Source organism: Myotis yumanensis, unplaced genomic scaffold (assembly GCF_028538775.1).
Source record: "Myotis yumanensis isolate MYYU_CA2020_CCGP unplaced genomic scaffold, mMyoYum1.0.hap1 SCAF_14, whole genome shotgun sequence".
Classification (NCBI taxonomy): Eukaryota; Metazoa; Chordata; class Mammalia; order Chiroptera; family Vespertilionidae; genus Myotis; species Myotis yumanensis.
The window spans coordinates 33,365,216-33,390,002 of record NW_027223765.1 but is presented as its reverse complement, the minus strand read 5'-3'; the positions used below and the strand labels follow the sequence as shown (position 1 = coordinate 33,390,002).

At 37.2% G+C, this 24,787-nt stretch overlaps 1 protein-coding gene across 6 annotated transcripts in view; it reads right to left on the bottom strand.

Moving 5' to 3' along the window:
• Positions 1 to 24,787, bottom strand: part of TMCC1 (transmembrane and coiled-coil domain family 1) — a 152,184-nt gene that overhangs the window by 93,220 nt on the left and 34,177 nt on the right. For 3 of the 6 annotated variants that reach the window (XM_070433568.1, XM_070433569.1, XM_070433570.1), the window contains 2 exons: positions 18,207 to 18,262; positions 11,952 to 12,656 (listed from right to left, as the gene is read on the bottom strand). In XM_070433568.1, coding sequence (XP_070289669.1) covers positions 11,952 to 12,524 — 573 coding nt within the window. In that variant the 5' untranslated portion in view covers positions 12,525 to 12,656; positions 18,207 to 18,262. The remainder of the gene's footprint in view (positions 1 to 11,951; positions 12,657 to 18,206; positions 18,263 to 24,787) is intronic. The other 3 variants (XM_070433571.1, XM_070433572.1, XM_070433573.1) reach the window with 1 other exon arrangement.

Sequence of the window (24,787 nt, the reverse complement as noted above, 5' to 3'; positions counted from 1 at the left end):
TGATGAGAGAGGATCACTGATCGGCTGCCCCCTACTGGGGATCAAGCCTGCAACCCAGGCATGTGCCCTTGACTAGAATCAAACCTAGGACCCTTCAGTTCGCAGCTAGGGCTGATTCTTTTAATTATTGTCTTCCTTTAACAAAAAGGGGAGGAAATCCATTTTCGGAAAGTTTAGTACACAGTGCTGCCAGTTTCAAGATTCCCTGTGGCAATTCAGGCTCCTTAAATGATATAAGATTTCTGTCTTGCAAAAACAAATTTCTTTTGGGAATCCCACAACAGATAACTTTAAAGATCCACATTTTATCTAACATAAGATGAAGTAACTTGTGTAGTTATTTACAAAAATCCAAGGCCCTGTCGATATAAATACCCATGCAAGTAATACAATTAATAAGTAGTAAGATGTTAAAAGTTGTTGACGATTAAAAAATTTTTGAATACTACATCATATTCAATTCCATAACTAACTCATCATAATGGCTGATTTAAAGAATAGCCAACCATGTCAAATAACATTTTTATTTTGATAAATTGGACATGACTCTTTCAAAAATGCTAAATGAAGGTTGCCTCCTTTTGTATCACCAATGTTTTAGGGCTTGCATTAATTTCCTTAAAAAAACAAACAAACAAAAAAAAAAACTTATGCCATGCATCACCTGCAGTGAATACATACAAAGGAGAGAAGGAAAGGGAGAAGAAAGATGGGGAGAGAGTTTATTATGTGCCTACTAAGTGCCTAGCAACTAAATAACAACTAACAAAATAACAACTAACATGATTTACACAAAATATTTAAACACTATAAAATCAAGTCCTTAAAATAGTTTACAAGGTGCTTCATGTGCTAGCCTCTGCTTTCCCTCTCTAGACATCTCACTACTTTCAACTTAACCTCAAATCTCAGCTTAGATTTCTGTTCCTTCAGGAAAGCCTCTACCAAGTCTCACCAACTCCTTTCTCCAACTGATTCTTCCTTACTACACTGTATTGTATTTTCCTTGTCTGCATCCCCCTCATCAGGAACCTAAAATGCTCAGTGGTGTTCTGACAACTACTAGGCCCTTAGATAGTTACTGTATGAATGACTTAAAAAACTAAGGTAGTGCTTGATGGCTCTATAAAACTTTATTTAAAAATATATATATTTTATTGATTTTTTACAGAGAGGAAGGGAGAGAGATAGTTAGAAACATTGATGAGAGAGAAACATCGATTAGCTGCCTCCTGCACACCCCCTATTGGGGATATGCCGGCAACCAAGGTACATGCCCTTGACTGGAACCAAACCTGGGACCCTTCAGTCCGCAGTCCGATGCTCTATCCACTGAACCAAACCAGTTAGGGCGGCTCTATAAAACTTTAAAAGTTTCTAAAACATTCTGCATTATCTTCTCTCTTCCTCAAAAATCTCCCATACCCACAAATTCCCTGATCTCTCCAGCTAATTAAGTTCTACTTGTTTTTCTATTCCATTTTGTAAAAATGAACTTTAACTATTTGTCAATTATTTATTGCCCATTTATAATCACTCCCTACAATTTAATATTTTCTGATAAAATGTTTCCTATAATAAAGAGAATACAGTAAATTATAAAGAATAAGAAAGTCTGTTAATGATGTAACCACTGTTATCAGTTTATCCTTCTTTTACTATGGATTTGTATACTATCCTATATAATAAAAGGATAATATGCAAATTGATCCTAACAGCGGAACGACCAGAACAACCGCTTGACTAGTCACTATGAGGCGCACTGACCACCTCTCGGTCCCTTCCCCCAGCCAGCAGGCTCCCCTAGCCCGATGGCAAACAGGGAACCAGGGGTGGGTGGCGGGGGACACAGTGGCGCCAGGCCAAGGCCCCTGCCCCACCAGTTGCCCCACACACAGAGGGCGACCCATGGCAGGGGTGGGGCTGGCCAACCTCTTGCTCCCTCCCCCTGGCCAGCAGGCTCTGATCACCCGATGGCGAACAGGAAACCGAGGGTGGGTGGTGGTGGAGGGTGGAGCTGGCTTCCAGCAGTGGGGAAGATGGCCCTGATTGCAGGCCAGGCCTAGGGACCATACCCGCACACGAATTTTGTGCGCCAGGCCTCTAGTTTACTTATAAAAGTATGCAGTATTATCTGCAGGCTAGCTTGGTTTGTTTTTTAACCCAACTAATGTACATATTATTTGAAACTTCCTGTATTATGTACGGTTTGAATGTTTATGCCCCCCCCCCCAATTCATATGTTGAATTCCTAAAGCCCAATGTGACATGATTAATGGTCTCGTAAAATAGAACCCTCCCTAGCTCTTTCCAACATGTGAGAAGTCTGCAGCCAAACGCATTTTTAAAATGGGCAAAGGACTTACACAGTTCTCCAAAGATGATATACAAATGACCAACAAGTATATAAAAGTATGCTCAGCATCACTAATCATCAGATAAATGCAAATCAAAATCACAATGAGATCCGTCAAGATGGTGGAGTAGATAAATTTGGTACTTATATCCTCCCAAACGCCATCAAAATTACAATTAAACTACAGAACAACCATCATTCAGAACCACCTGAAATCCAGCTGAACAGGAGTGCTATTACTGAGAATATTCAGAAGGCACATCAAGACTGGTAGGAGGGGCAGACACTCAGAGAGGGCTGGTCACACCCATGTACGGTGGTTAAAAATAGGGAGGGATATCTCAGCTACAGAGGCCTCCCCTGAGGAGCCAGTGGTCCTAACTCCACACCAGACCCTGCAGCCTAGGGTTCCAGTGCATCGTCTTGCAAGAACGAATTTCTTTTGGAAATCCCACAACAGCATTGTGGCTGAGTGAGAGAGAGGGCTGCTGGAGTTCCAGGCATTACTTGCTCTGGGCTCCAGCACTGGGGCAGAAGCTCAAAGGGCTCTAGGACATATAGGATGAACTGAATTGTCCAATGAGGGCTGGAGGGACAGCTTTCTCCCAGACAAAAGTGCTGTTTTCTTACTGAGCCCTCCTCCCACAGAGCCAGCAGGTGGGTGCCACAACCTGAGTCTCCATCAACCTGGCTAATACTGTTCACCCCACCCTGGTGATTCCGAGACCACGCACTACCCAACTTGTGGGTCACCCAAGCTACTTGCAGTGGCTTTTCCATACAAACAGCCTATCTTGGCTCATCCTGTGGATTTTCCTAAAATCTTTCAAAGGTTCACAAACCCCAAACAAGCAGCATTTGGCCTTGGCATGCCTGTATATCTTGCTAAGTGTCCCCAGTCCCATCACTAGTGGCAACTGAACTTGGTTCACAGCTTGGCCTCTCCCAGGCACCTCCAAGGCTAGCACAAGTAACAGCCATTTGTAGATCACTCTGTAGCTCATGTTGAGTAGCCTTAGGCAGGAAAAGGTGGTGGCTGACCTTGGCCTGCAACTCCCAGGAGGCCCCAGAGCAAGCATACCCAGTAGACAACTTCACCACACTGAAGCACAACCCACCCACCTCCACAAGCAGCACACTCAAGGGGCAAACTCATTAGGCCCCAGGGCCCCATTAAATCGAGTCCTGCTCTGTGGACTCGGCCCCTGCACAGCAGATCCTCCGGTTGTGGCCAGTCCTTGCAACCAATCAGCCTGAGGTTAAATTCCTCCCACTGATGTGCCAACAGCAATCAGACTCAACTACAATAGGAGAGTACACACAGCCCAAACAGGGGATGAGGGTAAGGAGTACACTTGGAGCACCCAGCTCTAGCTCAGGTGTCGGGAAGGTAGGGCCTACACCAGTAGTCGGCAAACTTCGGCTCACGAGCCACATGTGGCTTTTTGATCCCTTGAGTGTGGCTCTTCCACAAAATACCACATGCAGGCACGCACGTATTGTGCGATTCAAACTTTGTAGCCCAGGCACAGAAGTCGGTATTTTGTGGAAGAGCCACACTCAAGGGGCCAAAGAGCCGCATGTGGCTCACGAGCCACAGTTTCCTGACCACTGGCCTACACCACTAGGCCCTACAAGACACCTACTACACAAGGCCACTCTACCAAGACTGGGAGATATCTGTTTGGGAGGCAGCCAAAATGATACAAAGAAAGATATCCAAAATGAAAGAAGAGAACAAAAACTCTAGAATATGAACTAAACAAAAAGCAATCTACCAGATGCGGAGTTCAAAGCACTGGTTATAAGGATGCTCAATGATTTTAGGGGAAGAGTAGATGAACTTAATAAGAACTTCAGCAAAGAGATAGGAAACATAAAAATGGAGATCGAAGAGAAAGAGTCAGTAATGAAGAATACAATAACTTAAATGAAGACTACATCATAGGGTATTAATGTTTATTGTATGTAACATTATTATATTTAAAATTATTTTTTGTGAAAATAAAAAAAAATTAAAATATAAAAAAAGAATACATCACAGGGAATTAACAATGGAGTGGAGGAAACAGAGGATCAACTCAGCGATTTGGAAAATAAAGAAGCAGAAAACACCCAATCAGTATAGCAAAAAGAAAACAGAATCCAAAACACTGAGGATACTTCAAGAAACCTCTGGGACAACTTCAAGGGTACCAACATTCACATCATGAGGGTACAGAAAGGAGGAAAGGATACAGAAATTAAAAACCTATTTTAAAAAAGCATGACAGGAAACTTCCCTAAGCTAGTGAAGGAAATATACATAGAAGTGCAGGAAGCACAGAGTCTCCCAAACAAGATGAACCCAAGAGGACCACACACCAAGACACATCATAATTAAAATGCCAAAGGTTAAAGACAAAGGGAGAATCTTAAAAGCAGCAGGAGGAAAGCAGTTAGTTACCTATAGGAGAGCTCCCAGAAGACCATTAGCTGATTTCTCAACAGAAACTTCACAAGCCAGAACAAATGGGACAAAATATTCAAAGTGATGAAAAGCAAGAACCTACCACCAAGATTACTCTACCCAGCAAAGCTATCATTTAGAATCAAAGGACAGATAATGAGCTTCCCAGACAAGAAAAGGCTAAGTGATTTCATTACCACCAAATCAGTATTACAAGAAATGTTAAAGGGTGACCTTTAAGAAGAAAAACTAAATAGTAAATATAAATAATAAGATGGCAATAAATATCTGTGAACAACTTTAAATGCAAATGGATTAAATGCTTCAATCAAAAGACACAGGGTGGCTGAATGGATAACAAAGTAAGACCTTTTACATATGCTTTCTACAAGACACTTCAAGGGATGGAAAAAGATATTTCATGCAAATGAAAAAAAAAAAGCAATACTTATACCAGACAAAACAGACTTTTAAACAAAGGCTATAATAAGAGACAAAGAAGGACCCAGCAATTCCACTTGTGGGTATTTATCTGAAGAAACTCTAAACATTAAATTGAAAAGATATACGAATCCATATGTTCATTGCAGCAGTATTTACAATATGGCAGCAACTTAAGTGTCTGTCAATAGGTAAATGGATAAAGAAGAAGTAATGTATATATTCAATGGAATATGACATGTCATTTTTTAAAAAAAAGAATGAAATCTTGTCATCTGCAACAATATGATGGACCTAGAAGATACTGTGTTGAGTGAAATATGTCAAATAGAGAAAGACAAATGCCATATTTCACTTGCATATGGAATCTAAAACACAAAACAAACGAGCAAGTAGAACAGAAACAGATTCATAGATACAGAGAACATTTTGCCTGACCAATCCCCCCAAAGCAGACTACTTCAAAGCTAGACAATTCTATTGTAAAATATCTGTTCCTATATTGTGCGAGTGTCATATTCCTATGGCGGTATAAATGATTTTCATATGATCTAAAAATTATTTAAAGGGGAATTATTCTAACTTTTAATCTTGATTTAAATACAGGATACTTGTACCCCAGGATGTGTGTAAGATAATCCAATGGGATGTGGAAAGAAAACATTACAACTTCCATTTATATTTTGTATTTCATTCTTTTAATTTTTGTGTTATATGTTATACATAATATATAGAAAGAGTTATATGTGTATAATTTATAACTAAACATAAAAATGTTAGAGACATACTAAAAGGTGTGAATAAGCAAAGTAATTTGGAGGCCAAAATATTAGATAGTTAATGCCTGTTATTTTAAAAAATTTATTTAGTCATAGGGGGACTACCTATGTAATTATAGATCCTCAATAGATATTAAATACTCATAATTAGTATACTATCAACCAGCTATAAATAATTATTTAGCATCAGAACTTAATGAAATCCTTCAAAATAATAAAGTGATTTTCTTGGTATTAAAATGCAGAGCTAGTGGCAGAGAAATGGATTATCCAGCTCTCCATCAAGCTTCACACATACACACACTCAGAGGAAAATAAAAACCTATGAGGACATCTTTATTCTTCCAACCTAAATCTAAAAATGAAATCTAATTTGACTAAGTTTATCTACATTTAAAGGCCTCAGATGGATTCCTCAGAATATTAACATTGGAAGTAATCTCAAGAAAATATCAATGGCAACCCAGGAACCAAGATGTCACCGGTTGGATTCCTGGTCAGGGGACATGGGTGGGTTTTAAGCTCGATCCCCAGTAGGGGGTGTGTAGGAGGCAGCCAATCAATGATGCTTCTCTCTCATCAATGCTTCTACCTCTCTAGCCCTCTTTTCCTCACTCTAAAAATCAATATAAACATTTTTATTTTTATTTTTTTAAATATATTTTATTGATTTTTTACAGAGAGGAAGGGAGAGAGATAGAGAGTTAGAAACATCGATGAGAGAAAAACATCGATCAGCTGCCTCCTGCACACTCCCTACTGGAGATGTGCCCGCAGCAAGGTACATGCCCTTGACCGGAATCGAACCTGGGACCTTTCAGCCTGCAGGCCGACGCTCTATCCACTGAGCCAAACCGGTTACGGCAATATAAACATTTTTAAAAAACAAGATATCAATGGGAATGCAGACTGGTATAGCCACTACGGAAAACAGTATGGAGCTTCCTAAAAAATAAAAAAATAAAATTAAAAATGGAACTGCCATTTGACCCAGTGATCCCACGTCTAGGAATATATCCAAAGAATCCTGAAACACCAATCAGAAAGAATATATTGGGAGGGGGCGGGGGGCAGGCTGGAGGGGGTCAATGGGAGATAAAAGGGGCATTGAAAGTATGTAATACTTTCAACATTAAAGATTTTTAAAAATAATAAAATTGAATTAAAAAGAAAGAATATATGCACCCCTATGTTCATAGCAGCACTATTTAAAATAGCTAAGATCTGGAAACAGCCCAAGTGCCCATCAGTAGATGAGTGGATTTAAAAAAAAAATCTGCAGTACATTTAAACAATGGAATACTATGCAGCTATAAAAAAGGAGAATCTTTTACCCTCTAAGACAGCATGGAGGGACCTAGAAAATATATGCTAAGCAAAATAAGCCAGTCAGAGAAAGACAAGTATCACATAATCTCACTTATATGTGGAATCTAAAGAACAAAATAAACTGACAAACAAAAGAGACAGGTAAATATGCAATAGACTGACAAATCTCAGAGAGAAGCAGGGGAGGAAAGGGCCTAAGAGATTAACCAAAGAACTTATTATGTATTACCTATGGACACATAGAGCAGTAAAGGCCTGGGGAGGGGGCGGGAGTGGGGTGGAGAGGATCAATGTGGGGAGGAGGGGAAGAAGGGGACACTTTCAACAATAAAGATAAATTTAAAAAAATAAGATATCAAGTCCATTTCAATTAACATTTAAAATGATAGTTATTCTTAAAATTAGTTTTTCAAGTACATTACTATTTAAAGCATAGTATGCATACCATATCAAAATGCTTTTTTTATAGTCAGAAACAGGAAATTTAAAACTTTGTTTTTAAAGAAAATATTCACATTATCATAAGTAATATTCTATATGTGTATATATATATGTACGTGTGTGTGTGTGTGTGTATATATATAGATAGATAGATAGATAGATAGATAGATTTAAGAGAAGAATGGAGAGGGAGAGAATCATTGATTGCTGCCTCCTGCACATTCCACACTGGGGATCGAGCCCACAACCTGGTCATGTGCCCTTGACTGGAATCGAACCCAAGACCCCTTTGTCCCCAGGCTAATGCTCTATCCACTGAGCCAAACCGGACAAGGCAAATAAGTAATATTCTAAAAACAAGACAAGCAAATGAAAAATGAATCTTTGGAAAGCTACCATATCTAGGATCTTTAAAAAGAAAAACACATTTAAATTGGGTTTTTAAGACATAATGTCAACTTCCTGTTATTTAAAAGCATAAAACACTTTATTGACCAAAGTGCAAATCCTAAAGTTATTTACTAACCATACGAATCCCTGCAAATTTCAGATTTTAGGCCAACATTTGTTAAAAGTTAGTCCCATAACCTGGTTGGGACCTCCTGCATGAGGATGATTTGTTAAGAGTTAGTCCCATAACCTAGCTTGGGGCCTCTGCAGGAGGATGATTTGTTAAGCATCCATATTTTTCATGGACCTCTGGTGTCCTCGGTGAATTGCTGAAACTACAAACTTAAATATGTGACTGCTAATAATCTACTTGATTTGTTGGGATTTTCCCAGTGGAACCCAGGCCCCTAACTCATTTAGCATCTCAAGGAACCCCAGAATCTCATAGCTAGAAGGTAATTTAAGCCATTCTTTAGGTCAGCTTTCTCCTAGAGCTATCTACTCCAGGTCTTATTGATGGCTATGAGATTATTCTTGGCAAGACTCACTGTAGCAAAGAACAGTGGTCAAAAGTATGACTTTGGAGTTAGAAAGATTTGGTCTGACATACAGTAAACTTATTAAGTGGGTGAACTTGACAAGTCACTTTGACCTCAATTTTCTGTTTCCTCACTTATAAATTAATTTATGAGATAGTAATACTTCACGGTACAGTGTTTGTAGTGAGAATTCACTACAGCATTCTAACACTTAGAATGATTGGGTCAATAAATATTTGTTGAATTAAAAATAAAAAAGAATATCCCAAGGACTAGGTCAGTGATAGCGAACCTTTTGAGCTTGGCGTGTCAGCATTTTGAAAAACCCTAACTTAACTCTGGTGCCATGTCACATATAGAAATTTTTTGATATTTGCAACCATAGTAAAATAAAGATTTATATTTTTGATATTTATTTTATATATTTAAATGCCATTTAACAAAGAAAAATAAACCAAAAAAATGAGTTCGCGTGTCACCTCTAACATGCGTGTCATAGGTTCGCCATCACTGGACTAGGTATTATTAGCCTAAAGAAGGAACTATTTGCCCTAACCGGTTTGGCTCGGTGGATAGAGCATCGGCCTGCGGACTGAAGGGTCCCAGGTTCGATTCCGGTCAAGGGCATGTACCTTGGTTGCGGGCACATCCCCAGTGGGACGTGTGCAGGAGGCAGCTGATCGATGTTTCTCTCTCATCGATATTTCTAACTCTCTATCCTTCTCCTTTCCTCTCTGTGAAAAATCAATAAAATATATTTAAAAAAAAAAAAAAAGAAGGAACTATTTAGACACACACATTGTGAAAGCTATTCATGTCTGCAGAGGCATTACACACATTCTGATTGGCATTAACTGGAGAAATACAGGGAACCAGATTTCAATTTAATATGTTGGATTTGTCTAATAGAAGCATCATAAGTAGAATGGTAATCTTTGAGAGATTCTGAGAGACCAGTTAACCACATAGGGAGAATGTTGCAGAGCTGAATAAAATGATTATAGAAGTCACTCCCAACCTAAGATGTTGTGTTAATGACAGACTCAAAAAGAAAAGTGGAACATTTTTAGGATAATGCTCCGGCACTCTTGTCTTACCCCTCCAGGTGGCTATATTAACTTGGCAAGGAAAAAATAACTAAAAACACAGAATTAAAAATAATCATTGCTATTAACTGCCAGATTACCTGCCAGTCAGATTACCTGAAAACAAGGATAAATCAGTCAATTACCTCTCTTTCCCCTATTTTTTCTTTTTTCTTTTCCTATTTTAAAGCACTGTTTGGAGGTTAGAAAGGCTATAATGACTTTTGGACTTTTAGCAATTTCATTGCCACCTTTTGACAATAGATACGGAAAGCATTTAGAAACCTTTACTTCTTTCTTTTAGCCCAATTTTTACCTTATTCATTTCTCTACAAAAGTTAGTTTTTGGACTTCAAATCTTGTTTTAATTGTTAAAACAAATTGTTTAATTTTTCTTAGGTGTTTTAGGAAAATTAGCCTACTTATATGTACCTTCCAACTAGTTGGTACGTTACTAACTTTTTGGCAGCCTAGATCCTTCTACGATCTTCTACACTCTCTGTCTTTATATTACACCTTTCCCACTAAATACATAATAAAAACTTAAAATATTGAGGCATCTGTGCTATGGTAGAATGAGCAAACAACTTTGACTCAGCCATGGACGAGCTCTCTGGTCTACGTAAATTTTAAAATTTCCTAAGCTCTAATTACCTTGTTTGTACAAATGGAGATCAGACATACCTCAAAAAGCTGACATGCAACTTAAATTATATTATATCCATAAAAGTCTTGCATCATTATATACTCAACAAGCTGAGTATGATCCCATATAATGACATTAAAACAAATTCACTTCCACAAAACATTCTTGCAAAATTATTACCAAGTACATGGAAAAGATTCTCAATTATCAAATGAGTCATTAAAATTCAGTATTCTCAAGGCAAGCTTCTTGGTGTTTTATGGCAGTAAGAAAGACAATACAGGAATAGTTCTCACCTTCATCCCCCTTTCTTAACTATAATTATGCAACATTATATTATGGTTAATGTGAGACTTTAATTTGAGCTCTTTTCCACCCCACCCTCAACCTTGCTATGCAGAAATAGCTCCATGGAGATTATTTATTTAACTGGTTAGCTCACTAAACAGAAGAGACCTTATCTTAGATACTGTAAATAATTACTTTTTTGTTCTTATTATTTTGTTTAGATATCTGAGAATCCAGAATGTCATTGCTTATATTATAATGATGAACAGTTTTAAAATAACTTTAGGGAATCATTCCAGTATTTTATTTCCACTGCTACTCACTGGAAAAAGACAAGTTATTTATAAATAATAACAAAAGAAACCAAAAAGGGGTAATGTTGAAATCAGCCTTTCTCACTGCTTAGATTTCTGCCTTCATTCAAACAAGCTGATCTAGTTACCAATATTTGAAAAAAGGAAAAACTTTCTTTTCCCCTTTTCTTGTCCCCTGCTTGTGGCTTGTGGGCTCGATGCCTGATAGGGGGCCTTGCAGGAAGTGGTTGATTGATGTTTCTCTCTCATCATTGATATTTCTCTTTATTTCTCTCTCTCTCTCTCTCTCTCTCTCTCTCTCTCTCTCTCTCTCTTTTTCTCTCTCTCTCCCCCCCTTCCTCTCTAAAATCAATCAAAACATATTTTAAAAAATAAAGTGTGAAAGCCACTATTTAAAAAATAAAGAATGCATATGCTCTACTGCAGAAAGCAAAATGTATATTGAATGGCACAGTGTGTATGAAAATTATAAGCAATTTATATTTCCACACTAAGCAGACACACCCAGATTCTAGAACTTTATTCATTACCTTCATTAATGTAAGAAAGCCAATTCATGTGCAAAACCAAAGCAACAACAAAGCATCTTTGTTTCTCTACCATAAAACTGAGATTTTTAAGACATAAAGAACACATAAAGTATACTGATGATTTAGCAAAAGAGTAAAATAAACAAAATACAGCAATATGTTAGGAAGCAAATAGGAATATAATTATAAGCATGCATTCATTAGCTGCAATAATTATTATTCATTCCCTTTAGCAAAAACAGGAACTATCTTTTACCACAACTTTGAGATATCTCTTGCTATCTCTTTTTAGTTACCAAAGAAAAGTTTAAAGAATCCCAGATAGAAAGAACAATAACAGAAAAAGAAACTCTAACAGACTTACCCGCTCTACAGTTGCCTCATCCCCTGGAAGACATGCAGCAGCAGCAGCAGCAGCACAAGCTATTTCCATAACAGCAGAGCTGGTAGGAGCATCAGTAGTGGATGAAGACCTGGGTCGGCCAGACTGCATAACAGTTGCCATCTCCTGACCAGATTTCCTGTTGATTTGAGGACTTCCCTTTGGGGCCTCTGGCTTGCCCCGCCTACTATGCAAGCTCGTCCCTCTCTTCATCTTGGGTGGCACTCGGATCTGTTGCAGGACACGATTCAGAGCTGTGGGGTGGGTGGGGACACCATCAATCTCTGCACATGTGTTCTGGCTTTCCAGATCCATTTCAGGTTCTGGATCTGCCTGAATTTGTTGCACATCATGTGGAGACACAGATGACCTCCTGCGCTGGTGCTGGAAGAGATGCTTCAAGCCTTGGCCAATCACATTAATGTTCTCCAAAGCATTGTGAGTCATTTTAGACAACTTTTGTTCTGATTCTGTCTGCTTTCTGGCCTCTGCATCTTGGGATCTGCCTCCAGGATCAGGGTCCTCATATATCTGTTCACTGCCTGAAGGCTCCATCAGTAGACTTAATATGCTTATTTGCAAACTCAAAAATTTTAAACACACCAAGACTGTCAAATTAGGTAGGCATTTGCTTCAATAGTAACTACACATGCAGCTGTGAGATGGAGGCTTCATGCCTATCTAATGCTTAAAAAAAAAAAAAAAAGAAGAAGAAGAAGAACCTCATATTATAAATCCATGCAGAAACTCCAGTGTTAAAGAAAAACATGCCACTAGCCAAACAAATGAGCACTATCATTAAGCAATCTTTAATCAGAAGATTAAAAGACAGTTTTCTAGATAGTGAGTAATGATTATTTTCTCGAATAAGAGAAAAAGCTCAGAAACAAGTACATAGGAAATGAAAACAGCATTTTTTTTTAAATCCCTACAAGTTTTAATATATGAAAAATTGAATACTAGAGCAGTCATCTTGGAATGGAAACCACAATAATAGTTGATAAACAGCCATTGCTTGGGAAATCAAGAGAGAACATAATATTCAATATGTATAGTCTTGCTGAGGTGATTTAATTCCTTTCATTCATAACCACAATTAATTATTCAACTGCTGAAACTCAGTAAATTCAAACCGTAATAATAAGAAGTAGGTATCACAACCTAACTGTGTATATTTTAATGGAAAAGAGGAATTTCTAGTTACCATTCAAAGTCATCAAAGTTACTGGCTAAAAAGTTTGCTCTTTAAGAAGAAAATAGAAAAAAAAATCTGGTAAGCTGAACTATCTATTGAAGCACTAATGACCTTGGGGCACTACATGAGTGAATGATCCAGACAGGATCTGTTTTCAGAGACTAGAGTTTTGCTCAGTACCAGCTATCAAGAAAAGATATTCTAGTTATTTAGCATCTCATTCTTACTCTAAAGCTGCTATGTTATTTGAGAAGTGGACTCAACAAAAATATTTCAATGAGAGTAAAAAATTAATAAAGTCTACTATTAAAAAAAAAAATATTCTAGGAACTCCCTTTCTCTGAATAGTATCATCCCTGACAGAAGCTTCCCATATATCCACAAAAATTCAAAAGCAAAGAAATAACACAATAACTGGGGTATAATAAAAGAGTAGAGAAAAAGAAAGATCAAATAGCAACAACCACACACCAATATTAAATGGAGGAAATTAAAAGAAAGCTGAAACTAAAAAATGTAAGGTCAGCACAACTGCCATGGTTACAGAAATCACATGCACAAAAAGAGGAGGAGAGATGGTAGGCATGAGATTTTTCATCACAGAAATATATAAAACAAAATTGCATTGAGGCACAGAACCTGCTAGAGAGGACAAAATATGGTATATGAAGAAGTTCTTTATGTCCATATTTTCCCTCAATTTTTTTGTTCAAAGACCTTTAAAACTCCCTACACTACCCCAAGTACTTTGAACAGTTTAAGTCACTATCAATGAAGCACTAAGGTGGTCATGTTCGAGAGAAATGAGGACTCCTTGCCACCAAGTAGTAATCTAGAAGGCATTAATTACCTGGATGTAGTAAGTTTACCATAAACTCAAGGCTACTAGATAGAGTTCAGAGGGACAGGAATGTAAACCCACTATTTTTCTTCCTGGTAGCTACTCTCAGAAGACCTTCTTACCATGTATATGGGCACTGTCATTGTGGCTCTGCTGTCCATATTCTTTCATGCCTATTTCCCCATCTCCTGACCTCTTCATGACTCAGAAGCATAAATAATGTGATGAGGTAAAAGATACTGTCTCTCTTTTTCTAAATACCACGAAATTCTTTGCTCCCCAACTAGGCAAATAGCAGCTACGAGAATGGGAAATTTTAGTGCCTTTCACTCAAATTCTTTGTGGCCACACTAAAATCCTGCCATACCCTTTTCCTGACTGTACATTGCTTCTGGGTTGTTTTTTCTTTTTTTCTGTAGGAAAGCCAAGAAAGAAAAAACCCTTAATCCTTATTAGATTAATGGCTATCTTGGTCTCTACTGGAGTTTTCTGGGGCTCCTTGTGGGCAAAAATGTTGCCATAGTATACTGTATTTAATTATCTCCACCTTCCCTCATGAGTTTGTAGGGTAGACTAATAGTTATTGAATTAGTTCACTCTGCAAAGCTTTGAGCTTCTCAGAGAAAATTTACCAAAATAATCCAGTAACACTGTACATCAACTAATCTCTCTTCTTGCACTGGGCTAGACCCTGAGAAGATAGGAAGATGTGAAAGCAGCAGATTGATAATGAAGAAGTAATTTACTTTTTTCCTTCTTTGTATTTCATTACCTAAATAACACAAATGATTTTCTTGTTGGTTTAGAAAGTAAAATATATAAGATAAATTTCTCCCATGGGAGGTAAAAGGTACAATGAATAAAGGCACAATGTCAAGATTAGTTGGAAAACCTACTTGTTTCATATATAAAGGTAAAAGGAATTATAAGGAATTTATTACTCAACAAACCTATTCCTTTGGGCACTGTTATAAACTAATCAAGTGATCTTATGTTTCTCTTATATTTAATGAAAAATATGGTACATTTTATATGTTAGTAAATTCATTTGAGATTTCACTAGCATTTGGACATCATTTATTTTAACATATTGTTTGCAGGTAGTTTTTATCCCGCGCTCTACTACACTGGTAGAACGTATAAATATATAAAACGTATAAATACGTTTCCCGCATACAATGTGTTCATATAATTTAAAGTGATGATTAATTATAAGGAAATGCCAGCATTCCTAAGAAAATCTAGAAATAGGATGTCAATCTCCAAGCCAAAGCTTGCACAGGCTATCTACACAAATACAATGATTATGTAATAGTACAGGAATAAATTCTTGGATTTCTAAAGGCAAGACATAACCATACTAACCAGCACAGGCTTACCTAACATGGCACTCTAAGTTGAGTTTTAAACATCAAGTGGTAAGAAAAGAAGTTTGAAAAACAACCTATTATATTGATGATACCAGGTTTACTGGTTAATAATGCGGATTTTTTTCAATAGATGGAGTTACACATATGTTGATATACATGCGATTTGATATGTATGCTATTTTGTTGTATTGACAGCAAGCTTCAAAACTTTGTATGTCAAATTTTCTGAAGGTGTTAACATCATAGGTATTTTTACACTTAAAAATGTCGAATTTCGTGCCAAAAAAAAGAGCATTTGTGGGAAGTTATAATTCATTACTTTATTTTGAAGAAAAGTGCTGCTGAATATTTCGGGAAGCTTATGGTGAACATGCTCCATCTCAAGATACTTGTGAACGCTGGTCTAAACGCTGTAAAAGTGATGATTTTGATGTGAAAGACAAAAACGTCCAGGTCAACGGAAAAAGTTTGAAGACCAACAATTACAAGCATTACGGGATGAATATGCGTGTCAAACTCAAAAACAACTTGCAGAAAGATTACATGTTGCTCAGCAAACAATTTCCAATTGTTTACAAGCAATGGGAAAGATTTTAAAGGAAAATGGGTGCCACATCAACTGAACAAAAGACAAATGGAAAACTGAAAAGTCATCAGTAAAATGTTGCTTCAACGGCAGGAAAGAAAGACTTTTTTGCATCAAATTGTGACTGGTGATGAAAAGTGGATTTATTTTGAGAATCCCAAATGCACAAAATCATGGGTTGATCCAGGTCAACCATCAACATTGACTGCAAGGCCAAACTGCTTTGGAAAGAAGACAATGCTCTGCGTTTGGTGGAATCAGGAAGGTGTGGTGTATTATGAGCTTCTAAAACCAGGTGAAACCGTTAATACTGATCCCTACCTACAACAAATAATCAATTTGAACCATGCTTTGATCGTGAAACGACCAGAATGTTCTGGAAGACATGGCAAAGTAATTTTGCTTCATGATAATGCATCATCACACACTTCAAAACCAGTTAAAGACACGTTAAAAGATCTTGTCTGGGAAGTATTAACCCACCCACTGTATTCACCAGACTTTGCTCCTTCAGATTACCACTTGTTCTGATCGATGGCACGTGCACTTTCTGAGCAGCACTTCAAAACGTACAAAGAAGTGGAAAATTGGGTCTCTGAATGGTTTGCCTCAAAACAAGAAAAGTTCTATTGGGACGGTATCCACAAATTACCTGAAATATAGGGGGGGGGGGGGGGGAGGGCGCACTGTGTAGCTAGTGATGGACATTACTTTGAATAAAGCACTTTTGATGTTTCTCTTGAAATTATCGTGTTTTCTTTGATTACAAAATCCACATTATTAACCGGTACACCTGGCAAAATGTAATCTAGTCCTTACACTTGTAACTATCATCTGCATTATTACTGTGATATCAACAAACAATAAATATGGTCAAAATTTTGACGCTTGCTAAAATTTTCTGCAGGTCAACAGAAAATCTTTAAGGCCACCTTTCAATATAAGGCAAAATTTTGACCCTTGCTAAAATTTTCTGTAGGCCAACAAAATATTTAAGGCCACCTTTCAATACAAGTCAAATATTAAGGAAGATCAAATGCTGTGCCAAAAATATCAAAGACAGTAACGTTGCAATAATTAACTCTATAAAATTGCTGACAATAACAATGCAAGCACAAGCCCAACCAGTGTGGCTCAGTGGCTGAGCGTCAACCTATGAACAAGGATGTCACAGTTTGATTCCCAATCAAGGCACATGCCGTGGTTGTGGGCTCAATCCTTAGTAGAAGATGTGCAGGAGGCAGCTGATCAATGATGTTCTAATCATTGATGTTTCTCTCTCTCTCTCTCTCTCTCTCTTTCTCTCTCTCTCTCTCTCCCTCTCCCTCTCCCTTACTCTCTCTGAAATCAATTAAAATATATACAAAAAGAAGGGGGCAGGGGGTGGCCACAGAGTCTGTGAAGCCACAAGAGCCGAAGCTGTAGTATCCCCTTCCTTTTCCACTTCCCGTTGCAACCAATAAGGGACATTCATATCGTTTTAGGTGGGGGAAAAAAAAAAAGAATGCAAGCACTAAAGAAATTCAACAATGACAAAGTTTTTTAGGAATCCTCTATTTTCTTCTGTAAAATTCAAATAAATAATAACTGTTGCTCAGTTTATAAAATTCTCTGAATAACTAACTATATATTGAGACCCCTAGTTTAACACAAGTTCAACTGCAAAGTAAGTGTGCTTTTGTAAGAAGGAAATGTTGGCTTCTCTTTTATTCACTCAGCTTCTCTGAAAAGTAGAGTTCTTATAAGTAAACCAGAGGAAGTAAGAAAAGAAAAAGGAACAGAAGGACATGGCTAAAAGGGGGCAGGGTGAAGGAGTGAAAAGGGGGCAAGAGGAGAAAAAACCACCTACATACCAAACATTTAAGGTAACTTTGTTAAATTCTCAGAATTTTTAACAATTTTTATAGAACCCATTTTGCCAAAATACAATACACCATTAGTTCACATTTAAGAAACAAGTTGTTCTGAATTAGTATCAGAAGTAAGTTAATGGGGGGCTAAGGACACATATGTAATACCTTAATCAATAAAGAAAGAAAAAAAAAGTTAAAAATTATGTTTTTAAAATCTGTCAAATGTTTATGAGGATGCTTTAAAAAAAATTCCAAATTATATACAAATCCTTTTTCTTTCATATATATATATATACATATATAGTTTTTTTTTTGATAGGTGTGGTAACCAAAGCTTATTGGTTTGACAATGAACCAGTTATTTCATTAACAATAAAGAGTTGAATACTTGCCTTTATCACTCTTCCTCAAGCACTTCTAAAGTATACAGGAATCCTTTTAGTAAAAGCTGAAAAGCAAACATTAATAATTAAGTGAGAAACTTAGAGGGGAGAATTTATTATCTATTATATACACACAGAAAAATACTGAGTATATACATAAAATGTTAACATTTCCCTATCACTGGTAGAAATAGGGTAATTTTTCCCAATATTTTTCATTATTTTCTAATTATTTAAAACTCAAGAAAAATTTTTTTTATATATATATTTTATTGATTTTTTACAGAGAGGAAGGGAGAGAGATAGAGAGTTAGAAACATCGATGAGAGAGAAACATCGATCAGCTGCCTCCTGCACATCTCCTACTGGGGATGTGCCCGCAACCCAGGTACATGCCCTTGACCGGAATCGAACCTGGGACCTTTCAGTCCGCAGGCCGACGCTCTATCGACTGAGCCAAACCGGTTTCGGCTCAAGAAAATTTTTAATCAAAAAAATATATGGGAAAAAAATTAACTTATCAATACTTAAAAGTGGCACATGTCATAAGTAGCAATTAATATTTTTACACTATGATATGGAATTAGAAATAGCTATCCCAATAATTCTAATCTTAATATGAAATACATGAAAAACAACACAATTTTATAAGCAAATATTTTTTTCAAATAGCTTCCAATTCTGTATCTATAATTTTGCATTCAAAAGCAACTCTAAAAACTATATCTACCATGTATAATTGAGATTCAAGATGCACCAGAATTGAAAATTTCCTGAAAAATCAGCTTCTGACAGCCATTACCAGGAAGCAATTTAATTAGACAAGTATTTTGGGGACATCTGCTGTGTGCTCAGCATTATATACAACAAATAAGACATATCCTGCCCTCAAAGAACACACAATCTAGCATTGAAAGATTTACATACTTCAAACTTAAAGAAAATAACCCAAAACAACACAATTAAGCGCTAAAATGTGTGAGGAAAACTGCAATTACCATCAGACTTCTGGAAAAGCAGTTAGAATTAGATTTGTTTAGGAAAATTTTATGAAAGAGAAAAAGACTTTAACTGAGCTTTAAAGGATAAGAAGATGAATAAACAGTAAGATATAAACCAAGACTTCCAGCTTAGACAGCAGTAAATACAGTATGTTTGGGGGCCAGTAAAGAGGCAAGGTGACTGTACTAGTGGATACACAGCTGAGTCATCTAGAGAGAACTGGGCAGCTGGTGGGCAGGTGTGAGAGAGGTCTTTCTATCATATAACCTTCTGTATATTTTGAATTTTGTACCTCATGACATTATGTATTCAAAAAATAAACTCTCACACTTTAAAAAAGAAAGAAAATACATGTTTTAATTTCTAGGATAAACATTTAAGAAAGGAGCAAAAGAGTATATAACTTCTATATTAATACAGTGGGGCTTTGACTTACAAGTGTCCCGACTAACAAGTTTTTCGAGATACGAGCCGTCTTTCGGCTGATTTTTTGCTTTGAGATGCGAGCTAAAATTCGGGTTATGAGTCAGCTTCAGATACCCCACCGCTAGTTGGCGCAGCGAACCTCACAGTGAACACCACAACATCAGCCCAGTATCACGTGTCTCACTCGTTCACTGTTGATTTGACATACGAGTAATTTGAGTTACGAGCTCCGTCACGGAACGAATTAAACTCATAAGTCAAGGCCCCACTGTAGGAAGGAAAACTAGGTCTGGCCAGTGTGGCTCAGCGGTTGAGCATCAACCTAAGAACCAGGAGGTCACCAGTTGATTCCTGGTCAGGGCACATGCCTGGGTTGTGACGATCCCCAGTAGGGGGCATGCAGGAGGCAGCCAATCAATGATTCTCTCCCACCATTGATGTCTCTCTCTCCCTCTTCCTTCCCCTCTGAAACAATTCAAAATATATTTTTTTTAAAAAGAAAGAAAAAACAGAATTAAAATACCCAAATAAATGCAAAAAGAGGGAGCACAATCACCAAAAAGTGGAACATATAAATAGCAAAACGTATGATGTCAAATGTAAACCCAAATATTCCAGTAATTATATTAAATGTAACTGGATCAAAAGATAAAAATTATTAGACTAAATTTTTTAAAAGGTGGGTACTGCAAATAACAGGAGGAACTTTGTAAACTATAGGATCGTCTAAGCACTATGCTGTACACCTGAAAGTAATACAAAACAGTAAATGTAAAGTATAATTTTAAAAAATTAACCAAAAATAAATAAACAAAATTCAACTATTATGGTGCTTACAAGAATCACATCTAAAAATAAAAAGTATGGAAAAGGTCATACAAAATAAAGAAAGTTGCTCTAGTTTAGTACAAACACAAAGCAGACTTTAATGCAAAAACATTAACAGTTATAATTTATAGGATGAAATGTATACTTCATTAGACAGATATAACAATTTTAAAATCTGTATTCATATAATTATATAGCCTCCAAAACTTAGCAAAATTACAAGTGAAAAATATCCATAAGCATAATGAGGAAATTATTATCAGTAGTTGATAGAACAAATGACCCAAAAAAGGGGGGAAACAGATAAAAATATAGATCTGAATAGCATGATTAACAAGGTGGACTTAAATAGACATTCATATGACAAAGCACCCAGTAACTGCAGAACAAATAATCAAGCACAAAAAGATCATTTATAAAAACGGATCATATGCTGAGTTCTAAGGCAAGTCTCAAGTTATTCTATAACCACAAAGTGTATTCCTAAGGTTTAGCGAGTGGAGGAAATTACTCTCCCTTCTCCCTATTTTCTCCTAACCCAGTGGTTCTCAACCTTCTGGCCCTTTAAATACAGTTCCTCATGTTGTGACCCAACCATAAAATTATTCTCGTTGCTACTTCATAATTCTAATGTTGCTACTGTTATGAATCATAATGTAAATATCTGATATGCAGGATGGTCTTAGGCGACCCTGTGAAAGGGTTGTTCGACCACCAAAGGGGTCATGACCCACAGGTTGAGAACCGCTGTCAGACCTAACCCAACCTCTAGGCCAGTGGTTCTCAACCTTCCTAATGCCGCGACCCTTTAATACAGTTCCTCATGTTGTGGTGACCCCCAACCATAAAATTATTTTCGTTGCTACTTCATAACTGTAATTTTGCTACTGTTATGAATCGTAATGTAAATATCTGATATGCAGGATGTATTTTCATTGTTACAAATTGAACATAATTAAAGCATAGTGATTAATCACAAAAAACGATATGTAATTATATATTCAATATGTGCTTTCCGATGGTCTTAGGCGACCCCTGTGAAAGGGTCGTTCGACCCCCAAAGGGGTCGTGACCCACAGGTTGAGAATGAAAGGACAGAACGGGACTGATAGCTGTGTCCCTAACCCCTTCCAAGAAAAAGCCACAGAATGTATCAGTTACTCAGCCTGCCCTTATCTCAGCCAATAGGAATGCAAGGGAAACAAACCCAAGGCCAAAAGTATGCTGACCACCCCCCTGTCTTTGTGTAACCAGACCCTAGCTGCACCCTGCCCTTCCGTCACTAGCCCCCGGCCATCACTCAACAAACCGGAATCGGCCAAATCAGTGATCCAAGTGAGCCCACACCCCCCAACCCCAAACCCTATAAAATCTTTGTTCTTTCTAGACTCAGGGCTCTCTCGCATCCTGCCGCTGCGTCGGTGGAGGCAGAGGGACCAAGCTCAGCTTGAATAAAGGCTCTATGCTTTTGCATCGGACTCGGTGCTCCCTGGTGGTTCTGTTGGGGGTCTTGAAATCTGGGCATAACAAGAACCGCTGCTCTAGGCAATGCCGCCTGGATGGAGCAACACAGAGGCTGGACAAGCAACTAAAACCCTGAAGGAGAAAAAAGCCTTCTCTCTGACTAAAGGAAACAGTCACAAGAACATGGATGAATCCCACTGCAGTTAGAAAGATTAAAGCACAAATGTTGACAAATTGCTGAAGACTGAATATCAGCTAACATGAGAGTGTGAAGTCCCTGGGGGATGTAATCATAGGAGAATTCCCACCCTATTACAGGTTGGAATTTCAAAAGGCTTACTAATGGGGGATGGGATAGGATGTGGGAGAAATCAAAGAAAGCTCCTCATTCCTGCCCTCAGGAGCTTGAAGAGTAGAATAGCAGGCAGTGCCAACTGGCCCAGACCTATTTCCCCTATCTCCCTACAGAATAAAAGGCTTAATCTGCAAGGAAAAATTAATCAAGGCCTGTGTACCCTGAGAACACAGGTAAGAATCTTACTATAGCTAGAGGAAAGGAAAGGAGATTGACATATCCAATCTTCACTATCTCTAAAGAAAAAATAACCTTAATGCAGAGGGGTGGGAATGGAGGGGGCTTTTAAAAAAGCTTTAAAAATCTTAGTTAAAAAAGAAATGGCTTTAAAAACCTACCCTAGACACCAGCTGGGGAAAAAGAAAGAAGGGTAGACACTCCACCCCTGAAAGTAAAGTGGAAAGTCTTGTGAAAGCTACACTTCCAAGACCCAGGTTCTAGCCCTAGCTGGCTCTGTTCCTGTCAAGGGCACATGCCTGGGTTGCAGGGGCATGCAGGAGGCAGCCAATCAATGATTCTCTTCTCATCATTGATGTTTCTCTCTCTTCCCTCTCCCTTCCTTTCTGAAATCAATAAAAATATTTTTTAAAAAAAGACCCAGGTTCTAAAACATGCCTAAATATGAGGCTTAATACATCATCACAGAACTCCCTCACTCTCCATTACCATGCCAACAAGTTTTGAGCAAAAATAACAGTGGAACACAGCTGCAAGAGACAGATACACTCTGAGAAACAGCACAAAGGGAAAACCCAAAGCCAAATGAGATAAGAGACATTAGGGAAATTTGAAGTCTCTGGTTCTGATGGAAACTACAAGTGTCAACTCTGATAACGATAGCAATAATAAACTTCAAACACAGCCCAACCCCTAACAGATTAACACAATTCCACCCTAAAAGGACTAGAGAAGAAAACTTGTGGTTTTCTACAATATCAAATATTTCAACCTAGGTATGTACCCTGACCAGGAATGAAACCTGCAACCTTTTGGGGTAATGGATGACACTCCAACCAACTGAGCCACCTGGCCAGAATGTAAAAAATAATTTTGACAAGCTTATTAGTAGACTTGAAACAAGTCAAGGGATAGGGAGGAAGTGAACTGGAAGATAGGCTAATAGATATTACCCATACTGAAATGTAAAGAAAAGAAAAAAAGAAGAGTAGGAAAATAAAACGAGAGAAAATACAAGAACTGTGGGAAAATATCAAACATACACATATTTACTAGTATAATGCCAGAAGTAGAAGAGAGAATGAAGAAGAAATATGTGAATGGCTGAGAACTTACCAAAATTAGTGACAAGACACCAACACCAAAAAAAAGACGGAATACCAAAACAAAACAAAAACATATCTAGGTATATCATATTCAAATTGCTGAAAAGCAAAGAGTAAATTTTAAAGATAGCCAGAGAAGGAAAAACATATTATATAAAGAGGAACAAGAATAAGTATTATAATAAACGTTGTCAGAAACTTTTTAAGTAACAAGATAGTGAGTGGAGTGACAACTTTAAAATGTTGAAAGAAACCCTGGCTAGGTAGCTCAGTTGGTTAGAGCATCATCTCAATGCACTAAAGTTGTAGGTTCAATCCCTGGTCTGGGCATATACAAGAATCAATGAATGCATAAATGAGTGGAACAAATATCTCTCTCTCTCTCTCTCTCTCTCTTCCTCCCTCTATCCCTACCTTCCTCTAAATATCAAAAATTTTAAATTTTTTAAAATAAATAAAATGTTGAAAGAATAAAAACTGCCCAACCAATATTCCATATCTAGTGAAAATATCCTTCATAAATTAAAAAGACTTTCCCAGATCAACAAACAAACCAGAGAATTCAACGCAACCAGAGCCACCCTATAAGAAATATTAGGAAGTTCTTCAGGCAGAAAGCATATGATATATGGTATAGATCAGAAACTTGGATGTACACAAATAAATGAAGAATAAATGAAAGTAAAATAGAAGCTTTCCTTTTCCTATTTTTAATTGCTCAGAAAGATGACTTTAAAACAGTAACAATACATTGGACATTTCTAGCATATGTAGTAAAATGTATAATGACAGTGACAGTGAAAGAAGAATTAGGAATATACAATAATAAGACACATCTACTTATAAGAAATACACCCACCAAACTTCGAAAGGAAATCCTTTACCTTAATATAGGGTATCTATGAACAACATACAGAAATCTAGAAAAACAATGCAGGTAAAAACAACACTGTCATGAATTTAGGACTAAATGAAGATACATTTACTGTACACTTTGTATAACAGATATACAGAATATGGCAGTGATGGCGAACCTATGATACGCGTGTCAGAGGTGACACACAAACTCATTTTTTTGGTTTATTTTTCTTTGTTAAATGGCATTTAAATATATAAAATAAATATCAAAAATATAAGTCTTTGTTTTACTATGGTTGCAAATATCAAAAAAATTCTATATGGACACGGCACCAGAGTTAAGTTAGGGTTTTTCAAAATGCTGACATGCCAAG